General features: G+C 43.8%; 2 protein-coding genes across 2 annotated transcripts; both read left to right on the forward strand.

Moving 5' to 3' along the window:
* Positions 1–2,316: 2,316 nt before the first annotated feature.
* Positions 2,317–2,907, forward strand: LOC119037557 (keratin-associated protein 4-3-like). The gene has a single exon (XM_037129786.2). It carries the CDS (start codon positions 2,317–2,319, stop codon positions 2,905–2,907), a length of 591 nt encoding a protein of 196 aa, XP_036985681.2.
* Positions 2,908–8,043: 5,136 nt separating this feature from the next.
* LOC128626772 (keratin-associated protein 9-1-like) lies at positions 8,044–11,852 on the forward strand. Its single transcript, XM_053661290.1, has 2 exons — positions 8,044–8,467; positions 11,767–11,852. The coding sequence occupies exons 1-2, from the start codon at positions 8,044–8,046 to the stop codon at positions 11,850–11,852; spliced, it is 510 nt and encodes a 169-aa protein (XP_053517265.1).
* Positions 11,853–12,474: the final 622 nt, after the last annotated feature.

A 12,474-nucleotide genomic window follows, 5' to 3' on the forward strand; every position in this document is an offset into this window, starting at 1 on the left:
CTGTTCCGTTGATGTATGTGTCTGTTTTTGTGCCAATGCCATATTGTTTGACTACTATAGCTTTGTTATATAGTTTGAAATCAGGGCACATGATGCCTCCAGCTTTGCTTTTCTTTCTCAAGATTGCTTTCACTATTTGGGGTTTCTTATCATTCCATATAAATTTTAGGGGTTTTTTTCTATTTCTGTAAAAAATGCCATTGGAATTTTCATAGGGATTGCATTGAATCTGTAGATTGCTTTAAGTAGTATGGACATTTTAACAATATTAATTTTTTTGATCCAAGAGTGCAGAATATCTTTCCATCGTTTGTGTTTTTAAAATGTTTTTCATATATATCTTTTAGTTTTCAGTGTAAAGATATTTTTTCTCCTTGGTTAAATTTATTCCCAAGAGTTTTAATCTCTTTGATGAGATTGTCAGTGCAATTCTAATTTTTTCTAAAAGTTTTTTATTAGTGTATGCAAACACAACAGATTTTTATATATTGATTTTGTATCCTGCAACTTTCCTAAATTTGTTGATTGGTTCTAACAATTATGGGTGGAGTCTTTAGATATTTTTATATGTAATATTATGTCATCTACAATTAGAGTCAGTTTTACTTCTTCCATTCTGATTTGATTGTCTTTATCTCTTTTTCTACCTAATTGCTATGGCTAGGACTTCCAACGCTCTATGGATTAAAAGTGGTAAGAGTGGGCATTTTTATCTTATTCTTGGTTTTAGAGAAAAAGTTTCTGTTTTTCAACATTAAATGTGGCATTAGCTCTGTGCTATTATATATAGCCTTTATGTGTTGAGGTACATTACCTCCTGACCCACTTTTGAGACTTTTTAGCATACGTGGATGTCAGATTTTGTCCAATGTCCTTCCTGCATCTCTTTAGATTATGATATGATTTTTAGTCATTTGGTAAATGTTATATATAACATCAATTGATTGATTTGCAAGGTGTGGAACTACTTTTGCATCCCACTTTATCATGGTGTATGATCCCTTTAACGTATTGTTGAATTCTGTTGGACAATATTTTTTTGAGAAATTTGCACCTAAGTTCATCGGAGGTATTGGACTCCAATTTTCTGTTATTGCAGTGTCCTTGTCTAGTTTTGATGTCAGGAGAGAGCTGGCCTCATAGAAAAGGTTTTGGTTATCCCCTTTTATTGTATGCTTTGAAAGAATTTGAGAAAAAATTGTTAATAAATTCTTCTTGAACTGTTTGGTAGAATTCACCAATGAAGTAATCTGTTTCTGAACTTTTGTCAGTTGGGATGTTTTATCGCAATTCATTCATTTTATTAGAAATTGGTCCTTCCCGATGTTCTGATTTCTACCTTGTTCATGCACATCTAGCCAGGTGGGGTGTATGTTTATTTGTTTGTTTCTTGTAGCCTGTCCAATTTGACATCATATCATTGTTCTTAGTAGTCTCTAATGATCTTTTGTTAAGTAAGTAAATCTTAGGTTAATGTTCTTATCACAAAAACAAAAAAAATAAAAAACACGGAGACAGAAAAGAATCTTTTGGAGGTGATATATCTGTTACCTCAATTATGGAAAGGATATTATGAAGCATGCATAAATCCAAACTCATCAAAATATATACTTTACACAAATGCATTTTTGTGTATTAAGTTACCTCAATAAAGCTGAGGGAAAAGAAGAAATATCAAAATTTCATGACTTAGTTTCCTCCTCATAACACTTATTAGTCTCCCACCTGAAAGTCTAGAAAAATGGGTCATGATGCGCAACAGGGAGGGAAAAGTCCTAAGAGCCTTATTCTCATGCTAGCGATGCCCGGTTTCACATTCAAAACTCCGCCCGCCTGACTCACAAAGAATGAGCCATCAAACTAAAAGACAGCTTTATCCTCCCAAGTCACCAAAAAGAGTGTGGCTTATTAGAACTTTTATTCATTGCCCATGGGGAGACATGCTCTGCTGTGCAACACGAGACTAAGACACACATTGTCCAATGGCAGAAATCATGTGACAGCTCTCTTTGAGGAAGCTGAAGCAAGAGAGACAAGTAAGAGGTGATTCAGGGAGAGCTTAACTGATGAATTCTAACACATCAGGAAAAGGAAGCAATGTTTTCCATCCATCTTGAAAGGGTTAACCAGGAAAACAAACTTAGCTAATTTGATAATTGCCTGTTAATTAGGACAAACAATGACAAGGACAGAGCCCTGAGTCTGATGACAGAAGCCCCTTAGCAGGGTATAAAAGGGGACCTGGACAAGCAGACTTCCAAACCTTCCAAACCCACCTTCCTGAAAACTCACCCAGAACCTCCACTCTCAGACACCATGGTCAACTCCTGTTGTGGATCTGTCTGCTCTGACCAGGGCTGTGGCCAGGAGACCTGCTGCCGCCCCAGCTGCTGCCAGACCACCTGCTGTAGGACCACCTGCTGCCGCCCCTCTTGCTGTGTGTCCAGCTGCTGCAGGCCTACCTGTTGTATCTCTAGCTGCTGCCGCCCCACCTGCTGCCAGTCTCCCTGCTGCCGCCCCAGCTGCTGTGTGTCCAGCTGCTGCCGCCCCTCTTGCTGTGGCTCCAGCTGCTGTGGTTCTAGCTGCTGCAGGCCTACCTGTTGCATCTCTAGCTGCTGCCGCCCCAGCTGCTGTGTGTCCAGCTGCTGCCGCCCCTCTTGCTGTGGCTCCAGCTGCTGTGGCTCCAGCTGCTGCAGGCCTACTTGTTGCATCTCTAGCTGCTGCCGCCCCACCTGCTGCCAGACTCCCTGCTGCCGCCCCAGCTGCTGTGTGTCCAGCTGCTGCCGCCCCTCCTGCTGTGGCTCCAGCTGCTGCAGACCCACCTGCTGCATTTCTAGCTGCTGCCGCCCCAGCTGCTGCCAGACCAGCTGCTGCCGCCCAGTCTGTTCTAGTGGTTCCTGCTGCTAATTGCCCTGACCTGTGTCCACCTGGTTTTCACCAACCCATCTTCTTAATGTCGTCCCATTGAAATGAGTCATCAGAGGCCAATTGAAAAACATCAGTTCCAACTGATTCTTCTACTGACTTTGGCCTCCAAATATACTGCCCCCCTGACCACCACCATGTTACTGTCTCCTAAAAGAACACAAAGTTTGAATTTTCTCTTGAAAGCTTTCAACCAGCAAGTCATCCCAACTGATATATTTCTTCCGTGCCAGATTTTTCTTACATGGAGATGTCCCTAAGTCTTAAATAAATCTTAAATTTCCAGGCATACAAAGCAACAGCCTCATGTTTCATGATTTCCTCTTGACTCGTCATCTTTAGCTGTTGATTGTTCTGTCATTTTTCTCTGCAGAGAGCAGACTATAGCAAGCGTTTGCAGGGTTTCTACCTCTATGCTTGGGTCATTCTTATTCTAATTTAGGGAGATGGTTTCTTATAGCAAACACTCTGATCCCTCTGCCTGTGGACTTTCTCTGGATGTGGAGCAAACCTTGGACTGGCTGGAGTCAGGAGTTAGTGCTCCTGACCAGTGCTCTCAACCAGTGGATGGGTGGGACAGAGCAATGCTCCAGCTTCTTTCTCCTCAAATGGGGGCAAGTTGTGCCAGAGTCCAGAGGGCCTCCGTGGAATAAACCCCAGCTCCCTACAGGAGTAGTCTCCTCATTAAATCATTTTATATTGGTCTGTCTGTCCCTTCCCCAGATCACTTCCCAGGTTTCCTACAGTGCCTTTTAGGATTATCTCCCAAATAAACTCCTAGGTTTTAAGCCCCAGTTTTGCGGTCTGTTCCTGAGGGCACCCAATCTAAGACACAAGTGTTCCAATCTCACTACCAGTGCCCTTGAAAACAGTTCTTAGTATATTACGAAAGGTTGCCAACTGTGTCAATTCAGATCCAGTAACCAAGAACATCCAATCAGGGTGTTCCTATTTCCTCTGAGGAAATGGCCGTGGATTCCTTTGGGAAGGGACTGGAGAGATCACTGGTACATGCACCTGCTGTGGTCCTTAGTTTTGCAGGACTGGCCTCTTTCAATGGGTCAGTCAGTGGGTTGTAGGTATGAAAACCAGGTGAGGAATCATGATTTTCCATCGGGATCGCTGGCCTCAGCCTGTGGGTCACACATCACTTTGCCCCAGTTGTCATTCCAAAATTGCTGCCCATCACATATTTATATCCACACTATTTCTTACAGTTAAATGCTGCCACCTGGTCTGTCAAGGATGTTATTATCCCCATTGCTCCTTGGGAGCTCAGTTCTATGGCAATATTCTGTACTTTAGACAATGGACTACCATATTGCTAAATGATGCTGCCGACCTCCTTACCTGTTCATTCCTTATTACTTTATTATATATATACTGTACCCCCAGAGTCCTCTTAGGGAGCTTATTCAGCTGGTTGGGTTTCCTGGCCTTACAATGACATCTATTCTAGTGCATTAATGGCTATGCACCCTTCACTCTCTTCACCCTCATCTCTGTGTTGTGTGGTACTAGATAAATCTGTGCTAGTTATCTGTCATTATGTAATATTACCTCAGATTTTAGCAGCTTAAAATGATGCCCGTTTACTCTCTCACAGTTTTGGTGGATCAGGAATCCAAGCACGGCTCAGCTGGGGTCTCTATTTTGTAATGATTCATAGGACTGCAACCAAGGTCTAAAGTCTTAACTGAAAAAGAATCCACCTCCAGGTTCACTTACATAGCTGTTGACACAATTCAATTCCTCAAGGGCCATTAGAGTGAAAGTCACAGTCCCATGCTGGTCAGATGTTGGCAGCACAGATATCTCTTTCCCAGGCAGCTTCCTGCTTCATCAGAACCCGTAAGGGGGAGGGAAAGTTGGCTGCGAGTTGAAAAGTCCCAACCTTTTCAAACTTAACCACTTGATGTTGCCATGTGCTGTTGGTTAGAAGCAAGTTATTGAATGGGAGGGAATTACATAAGACCATGAACACCATCTAAAGGCCATCTAGAAGTTGCCTGCCACACTCTTCCATAATATTGAATGAAAGAATAAAAACACATAATACATATATTAAGATTCCACTTATATAAAATTAAAAAATGTGAAACTAAACTCCGTTGTTTTAAATGAATACCTAGGTGATAAAATTATAGAAAAAAAATTGCACTGGTTGGTGTAGCTCAGTGGATTGGGTGCTGGCCTGTGAAACAAAGGGTCACCAGTTTGATTCTCAGTCTAGGGCACATGTCTGGGTGCAGGCCAGGTCTCCTGTTGGGGGTGCTCAAGAAGCAACCACACATCAATGTTTCCTCCCATTTTTTCTTTCTCCCTTCCTCTCTCTCTAAAAACGAATAAGTAAAATCTTTTTTAAAAACCTGCAGACACAGACACCTCCGAGGCAAAAAAAAAAAAAAAAAAACTTATAAAAAATCAGTGAAAAGGTTACTTTAGAAAGCAGGACAGTGAGTACCTGTAGGTGAAAGGAGAGAGATGGGGTGGAGAGAAGACACATCGAGGGCCCTGTTGGAGAGAGGAATGCCCTGTTTCTTGACTTGGGTGTTGGGATGCGTAGATGTTTGCTTCATAATTATTTATATTACATTATGCATGTATATTTTATATGCTTTTCAGTATATGGTAGTCTTCCCTCCAATCTGAGGTTTTGTTTCCTGTAGTTCTAGTTGCCCATAGTCAACTGTGGTCCCAAAATAGTAAAGGGTAAATTTTAGAACACAATTGATAAGTTCTAAATTGCATGCCATTCTGAGTAGCAGGATGAAACTTGATGCTGCCCTGTTTCATCCTACCTGGGTGGTGAGTCATCCCTTTGCCCAGCATATCTGCACTCTGTCTGCCATCCATCCGTGAGTCATTTAGTAGCTGCCTCAGTTGTCAGATGCACTGTCTTGCTATTGCAGTGCTGGTTTTCAAGTCGCCCGTATTTACTTAATAAGACCTCAAAGCTCAAGGGCAGTGATGCTGGCAATTCTGATATGCCTTAGAGAAGCAGTAATGCTTCCTTTAAGTAAAAGTTTTTAACTTAATAAAAAAGAAAAACATGTATGCTGAGGTTGTTAAGTTCTACAGTAAAATAGATATTATATTCATGAAAGGCTAAAGAAGGAAAGAGAAATTTGTGCTAGTTTGTTGTGGGAGTACCTCAGAATATTTTGGTGACCTCAAGAAGAGTGAAATTTACCCAAAGCTATAGGTATTGTAGGCAAAGCTGACTGCAAGTGTCTGCCTTGGCTTCTTAGCCTCAAGAGGCTATTAAAAGTTCAGTCTGAAGATTCCATATGAAAAGTAGCAAAAGCCTACTCAAAACCACAACAAGATACCACCTCACACCTTTAAAATGGTTATTATCAACAACAAAATGTAAAGTGGTACAGCCACTAGGAAAGCAGTATGGAGGATACTAAAAAAAAATTAGGAATAGAGTTACCATATGACTCAGAAATCCTTCTTCTTGGTGTTCCCCCCCCCAAAAAAATGAAAACATTTATTCATAAAGATATATGTACCCTTGTGTTCAGTGAAGCATTATTCATGGTGGCCAGACATGGAAACAATCAAAGTGTTCTTCAATAGGTGATTGGATAAAGATGTCGTACATATAAACAATGAATACTACTCAGCCATGAGAAAAGATGAAATACTGCCATTTGTGACAACATGGATGGATCTTGAGAATATCATGCTAAGTAAAATAAGTCAGATAGAAAAAGTCTAGAACCATATAATTTTATTCATGTGGGATATAAAACTGAAAACAACAAATGACCAAATAAGACACACAAACAAAAACTCATAGATACAAACAACAGTGTGGAGGTTACTAGAGGGACAGGGGATTGGGAGAAGGTAGTAAAGGATAAAAGAGCTCAAATATATGGTGATGGAAGGAGACTTGCCTTTGGGTGTTAAACACACACGCAATATACAGATGATGTATTACAAAATTAACCTATATAATTTTACACACCAAAGTCACCTCTCAAATTTTCCTTTAAAAAAAAAGAATTCAATTAACTTAGCTTTTGGATTGCAAAATTTCCTGGGGAAGTTTCCAAGGCAAGAGTGTCAAGGATCAGAATCTGCCACTCCAAAATATGTCTCTTCGGAAAAAGGATATTTTAGCTGGTTACTTTTAAGATACAGAAGAGGAGGAGCTCTGAAAACCAACTGGAAGTTACCCTTTTGTAAGAGATATTTACAGGTATAAGAAAAGTCCACATCTGTAAGGGCGTCTGTCACACTGTACCAGGGGGAGGGCATGACTCAGTCTCTAGAAACTCTTATCAGTGGAGAAGGCAGGGACTTACCTCTGTGTGACAACTCCATCCTTGTTTGCTCTGCTTTTCCTGGCCACCTCCCATAACCAAATCCCCACCCACAAGGTCTTCTTCTGTCTTTCACTGACGATGGCATCTAAGGTGAAGCTATATGCCATCTTGGGGGTGTGACTTAGTCCCCGAGTCTCTCCCATGGGTACAGGAGGTATTCATATTGTTCAACTGTTGCTAGTGTTTTCCCTGTTAATCGGTTTTTCTCCAGGTAATTCTTAGACCAGCAAAGAGAACCTAGAAGGGTAAAGGAGAAATTTTTCCTCCCCAACACAAAGTTGGGCTCAGGCATGGATTCACTTTGTCACTGCAAACGTGTCGGCATCCTGCCCATCATGCCAGGGATGATCCCCAATCAAATTACAGTTGCAGAAACAGCACTAAGACGTGAAAGGTACTGAGCCTCATGAGGCCAGCAGAAGCTCTGAGAGTGGACCAGGTGACCAGGTTATGAACAAAGCAGGAACGATGCTGACAATGTGACCATCTTCCTTATATCTGAAAAAGTTTCTATGAATTATTCTCAATTAAGAAACACATTAAACACTCATTTTCTACATATTCATAACACTGAATGAATAACTTCCTTTTCTATAATTCCCAGAGACTATAGAAAACAGCATAAACAACAACAAGGAAAGTCCTGCTCATTGGTCCAAATTGGAGGGAGTAGGGGTAGAGGAAGGGGGTCCAGTGTATAAAAGCCCCAGAAACAGGGAGGCATCAGAATCTGAGAAACTCACCTGTGAACAGAAACTCACCTTCCTTCCCTGACACCATGTGCTGCTCCCCTTGCTGCCAGCCCACCTGCTGTGGGTCCAGCTGTGGCGGGTGTGGTTGCTGCTGCCAGCCTTGCTGCCGCCCAACCTGCTGTCAGACCACCTGCTGCAGGACCACCTGCTGCCAGCCCTGCTGCCGCCCCTGCTGCGTGAGCAGCTGCTGCCAGCCTTGCTGCCGCCCCTGCTGCGTGACCAGCTGCTGCCAGCCTTGCTGCCGCCCCTGCTGCATGTCCAGCTGCTGCCAGCCTTGCTGCCGCCCCTGCTGCGTGTCCAGCTGCTGCCAGCCTTGCTGCCGCCCCTGCTGCGTGTCCAGCTGCTGCCAGCCTTGCTGCCGCCCCTGCTGCGTGTCCAGCTGCTGCCAGCCCTGCTGCCGACCAACCTGCTGTCAGACCACCTGCTGCAGGACCACCTGCTGCCAGCCTTGCTGCCGCCCTTGCTGCTGCTGACTGCCTCTCCAAAGAACCACCATCTTCGCATCCCACCTGTTAACTAACTTACCATTTTGGAAAAACATTCACTACCTAGACTTTGCTGACAGCCAGCATGTTTGATCATAATTTCTGTTCTTTATTTGCCTGATGAAAACTCTGAAGCAGCTTGAAGGAGTGCAGAGGGCTTCTCCTGGTCCTCTTCCTCCAGTGTGTGTGGGTCATGGGCCAGCTCTGTGCGTCTTTGATACACTGTTATGGTCTCTGCTTTGACTCTGCATCAGGGTCTTCAGCTTCTCCCTCCATGTACCTTAGAAAAATGAATTCTTACAACTGTTCTTAGGTTTTCTCCAACTATTGAAAATCTTCACAGTCATGTTTTCTGTATCAGTGTACTCATGGTTCTTGTAATCCTGCTTTCTTCTTTTCCTGGACACTTTGACTGGCTCCCTCAATGCAGGGAGTCTTACCTATATTTCTTAATAAATTCTGTACTGTTGTGCATCCCATATTGCATTTTGTTTTAGTGTCCAGCACTCCTGATGTAAAGATGATACACATGTTGCATATCACATGCATTGTCCACTCTGAGCCTCATCTAGTCCCCCAAAAATAATTATCTCCATCCTTCATGTGGGCACCTTTCACGGGGTGATGTTACACAGCTGAGATGGGCAGACTCAGACTCAGACCCCGGACTGTGTCTTACACCTCTGCTCACTGGCACTGAAGTTTCTACTTCAAGACAAATCAGGAAAGAAATCTTGGGCCTGAGCACGAGCAAGTTGTTCGTTTGAGTGTCTTTCACCACAGAAGCAATATCTCTTGTACATACATGTAGATTACACCTGCATACAAAGTTCTTCCCAAATTGGTGTCCCATACCTCAGCTACATATTAGGGCAGCAGGAGCTGCATTTTAGAGCCCTACTGGGTGCAGGATCCTTTCCTGTCTTTGGTGCTGTCTAGCTACTCATGCTCTCAAGGGCATCCAATGCTGGGGAGCATCCAGTGCATCCTCACGAGGAAGGACTCATCTAAAGAGACTCCTTTGCCCTCATGTAAATCCGACTGTTGTGTGGCCTCCTTCTCCTGAGCACCTACTGACCAGAGTAGAAGGGAGTAAGTCATTCCCAGCAGAACACTGTATGTTCCCCAGCTTTGAGGCAGTTTCCCATTCTGATGAAAACACTGAGAGAACGTAGTGAGAACAAAGTTGGGAAGTGAGAAACGATGCAGGGGGCATGTGTGACTAAATACCTGACCCCTCTCAGGAAACAGAGACTCTCCTGTGCTTCCTCAGTCAACTAGGAAGCATTTGGGAGAGAGAGAAACTTACGTTCCAGGGGCACAGGAAGAACATGAGAAAGAAGAACAGGAGAAGAGGCTGTGCATGCCTAGTGGCCGTGATGGACAGAAGGCTGGTGCTTTGGTCCGGAGCAAGCAATGCTGCCTGGACCTTCTTGGAGGTGAGGTTGGAGCAGTTTGGAGCCTGGGCCCCCTCCTCAGGAACAGTAGTGGGACCTCTGATGCACCTGCCAGGCTGGTGTCTGGGACACATGCTAAGTTCTGAGGCTGTGAATCTGGGAGGCTCTGAAGAGACTGCCAAGGCCAGACTTGCTGATTGCTGTTCCTTGGTGGCTGTCTGGGTGATTGACATGAGAAACGAACATGTTCTGGGGGACCCACTATTTGCTGGGTATACAGTAAGCACCTTATCTACATATCTTTAATTCTTGAAGAAATTTTCAAAGGGGGTACAAATGTTCCCATGTTAGAGATGAGGAAATTGATACTGTGTGATAAGCCAGTATCACAGTGGCAACTGAAATGTAGACCTAAGAGAAAATATCAGAAATGCTATAAAGCACACACTTTATGATCATCCTACCTGAGTAATGAGGGAGCCAACTCTGTGCAAACCAAGTCTCTAGAAGCATCAGTTGAGTGTTTTTTTCAGTGTGACACACACAAGCAGTCTCCTTCAGTGACTGCAAGAGAAAAAAACCCAACTTTTAGGCAGAGATACAAACCTGGCTGATAAAAACTTGCACTAAGTTCCAAACGCACTAAGATCCAAAATATATTGGTGGTGTATTCAAAACCTCATCTACAGTCTGTGTATTTCTCCACTCAAATTCAATATTGGGTTCTTCAGTGTGGTGGAAACCCATGGTTTCTAGAAGAGGAATGAGGATGAAGAAAGTTGGTAGAGGAAAAGGAGAAGAAGAAGAAGAAGAGGAAAAGGAAGAAGGAGGAAGAGGAGGAGGGGAATGAGGAGGAAGAGGAGGAAAATGAGGCAAGAAGAAGAAGAGAAAGGAGAAGGGGGAAGAAGGGGAGGGAACAGGGGGAGAGAGAAGAAGGAAGAAAAAGAGGAAGAAAGAAAAAGAAAACAACACAGTAAATGTGTAGTCAGTGATGTGAGGTCACTGACTCTGCTGGTTAACAAGGTTAGGACCGGAGTGACAGCCCATCCTGGCTGGCCCAAACTGCCCCAGTTGTACCACTGGGGAGTCCCATGTCCAAGGAACCCCATCGTCCTGGATAATCAGGACTACTGGTCACCCAGGAGGTAAAATGACTGATATTTTCAGTCCCGGCTCCTGCTTTGACCCGCCTGCTTTGGTTCTGCCCTGCGTATGAAAGAGATAATGCCAAACATTCTCCACTCAAGTGTCTGCAATAGAACTGGGGAACACGGGTAGGGCGGGCTGCTCCAGAGGGCTCTCTGTCATGGTCTTGAATCAGGCTTTTGTGGGGAAACAGGCTTGGACTCAAGCATGGTTTCCCTTCATCCCTTTGCACATATCAGCATCATGCCACACACCACAGGGATACGTCACATTTGAAGTCAGCTGGAGAAACAAACTGGGGGGGACACCTGTCCTGACCCTTAGGAGGCCATCAGGAACTTTATCATACAACCAGGAAGTGATCAAAGCAGAAATGATGCTGATGATGTGACTTCCTTCCTTTTATCTGAAAAAGTCTGTATGAATTATTCTCAATTCAGAAACACATTAAACACTTGTTTTCTAAAGATTCATATCATTTAAGAAACAACTTCCTTTTTATATCTCCCCCAGTGAATATGGAAAACAAATATAAGCAAAAATAAGGAAAGTCCTCCTCCTTGGTCCAAACTTCGGGAGGTACCATGTATCAAAGCCCAGCATAGGAGGAGTCATGGGATTCTGGAAATTTTACCACTGAACAGGAGTCCATACTCTATCCCTGACACCATGACCCATTTGTGCTGCTCCCCTTCTTGCCAACCTGCCTGCTGTGGGACCACCTGCTGTGGGACCACCTGCTGCCGACCCACCTGCTACTGTAGCCCTTGCTGTGTATCCAGCTGCTGCCAGCCTTCCAGCTGCTGATCATCTCACCATGGAATCTTGTCACACAAACTAACATTCTGAGATTCAACCTGTCACCTCTTTAGTCACTGCCACAATAACCAGGCTTCACTGACATCCAGCTACCACCATCTTCCTATTAGTCATTCTTGATTACAAGGTTCTGTGCATGGGCAGGGTGAGATGCAGTCAACTTCAGCCCATTTTCCTCACCTTTACTTGCTGTTATCTCTGTGAGAGCTCAGGTGTTAGGTCTCCTTGACCTATAGTCATTGTGTCAGCCTTGCAGGAATGATCGCCACTTTTTCTGTAAGTCAGATAAAGCACAACTCATTAGCATAGGCTTCCTCCATGTTTATTACTATATTATTATGATCGTTTTTTTAATGTGCTCATTACTAAGCAGACTGGGGCCCATCCTCGTGGCACCTTGGAGAATGACCCAACTATTAATGCTGGAAGGAATAGGCCTTTATTACAATATGCCAACTTTGGGGTGTCTCAGAGCACCTCAGCTCAGAGCCCTCCTTTGCCATGAGACCCAGCACTTCCCTGCTCCCCACCAGGCTGCTAACCAAAAACATGCTCAAAAGTTTCCCATTTTCTTATCTGTGCAGGATCTGGAATATGTTGTCATCAGTGT

Source organism: Artibeus jamaicensis, unplaced genomic scaffold, assembly GCF_021234435.1.
Source record: "Artibeus jamaicensis isolate MK-2021 breed Jamaican fruit bat unplaced genomic scaffold, CSHL_Jam_final contig_2259, whole genome shotgun sequence".
Lineage (NCBI taxonomy): Eukaryota > Metazoa > Chordata > Mammalia > Chiroptera > Phyllostomidae > Artibeus > Artibeus jamaicensis.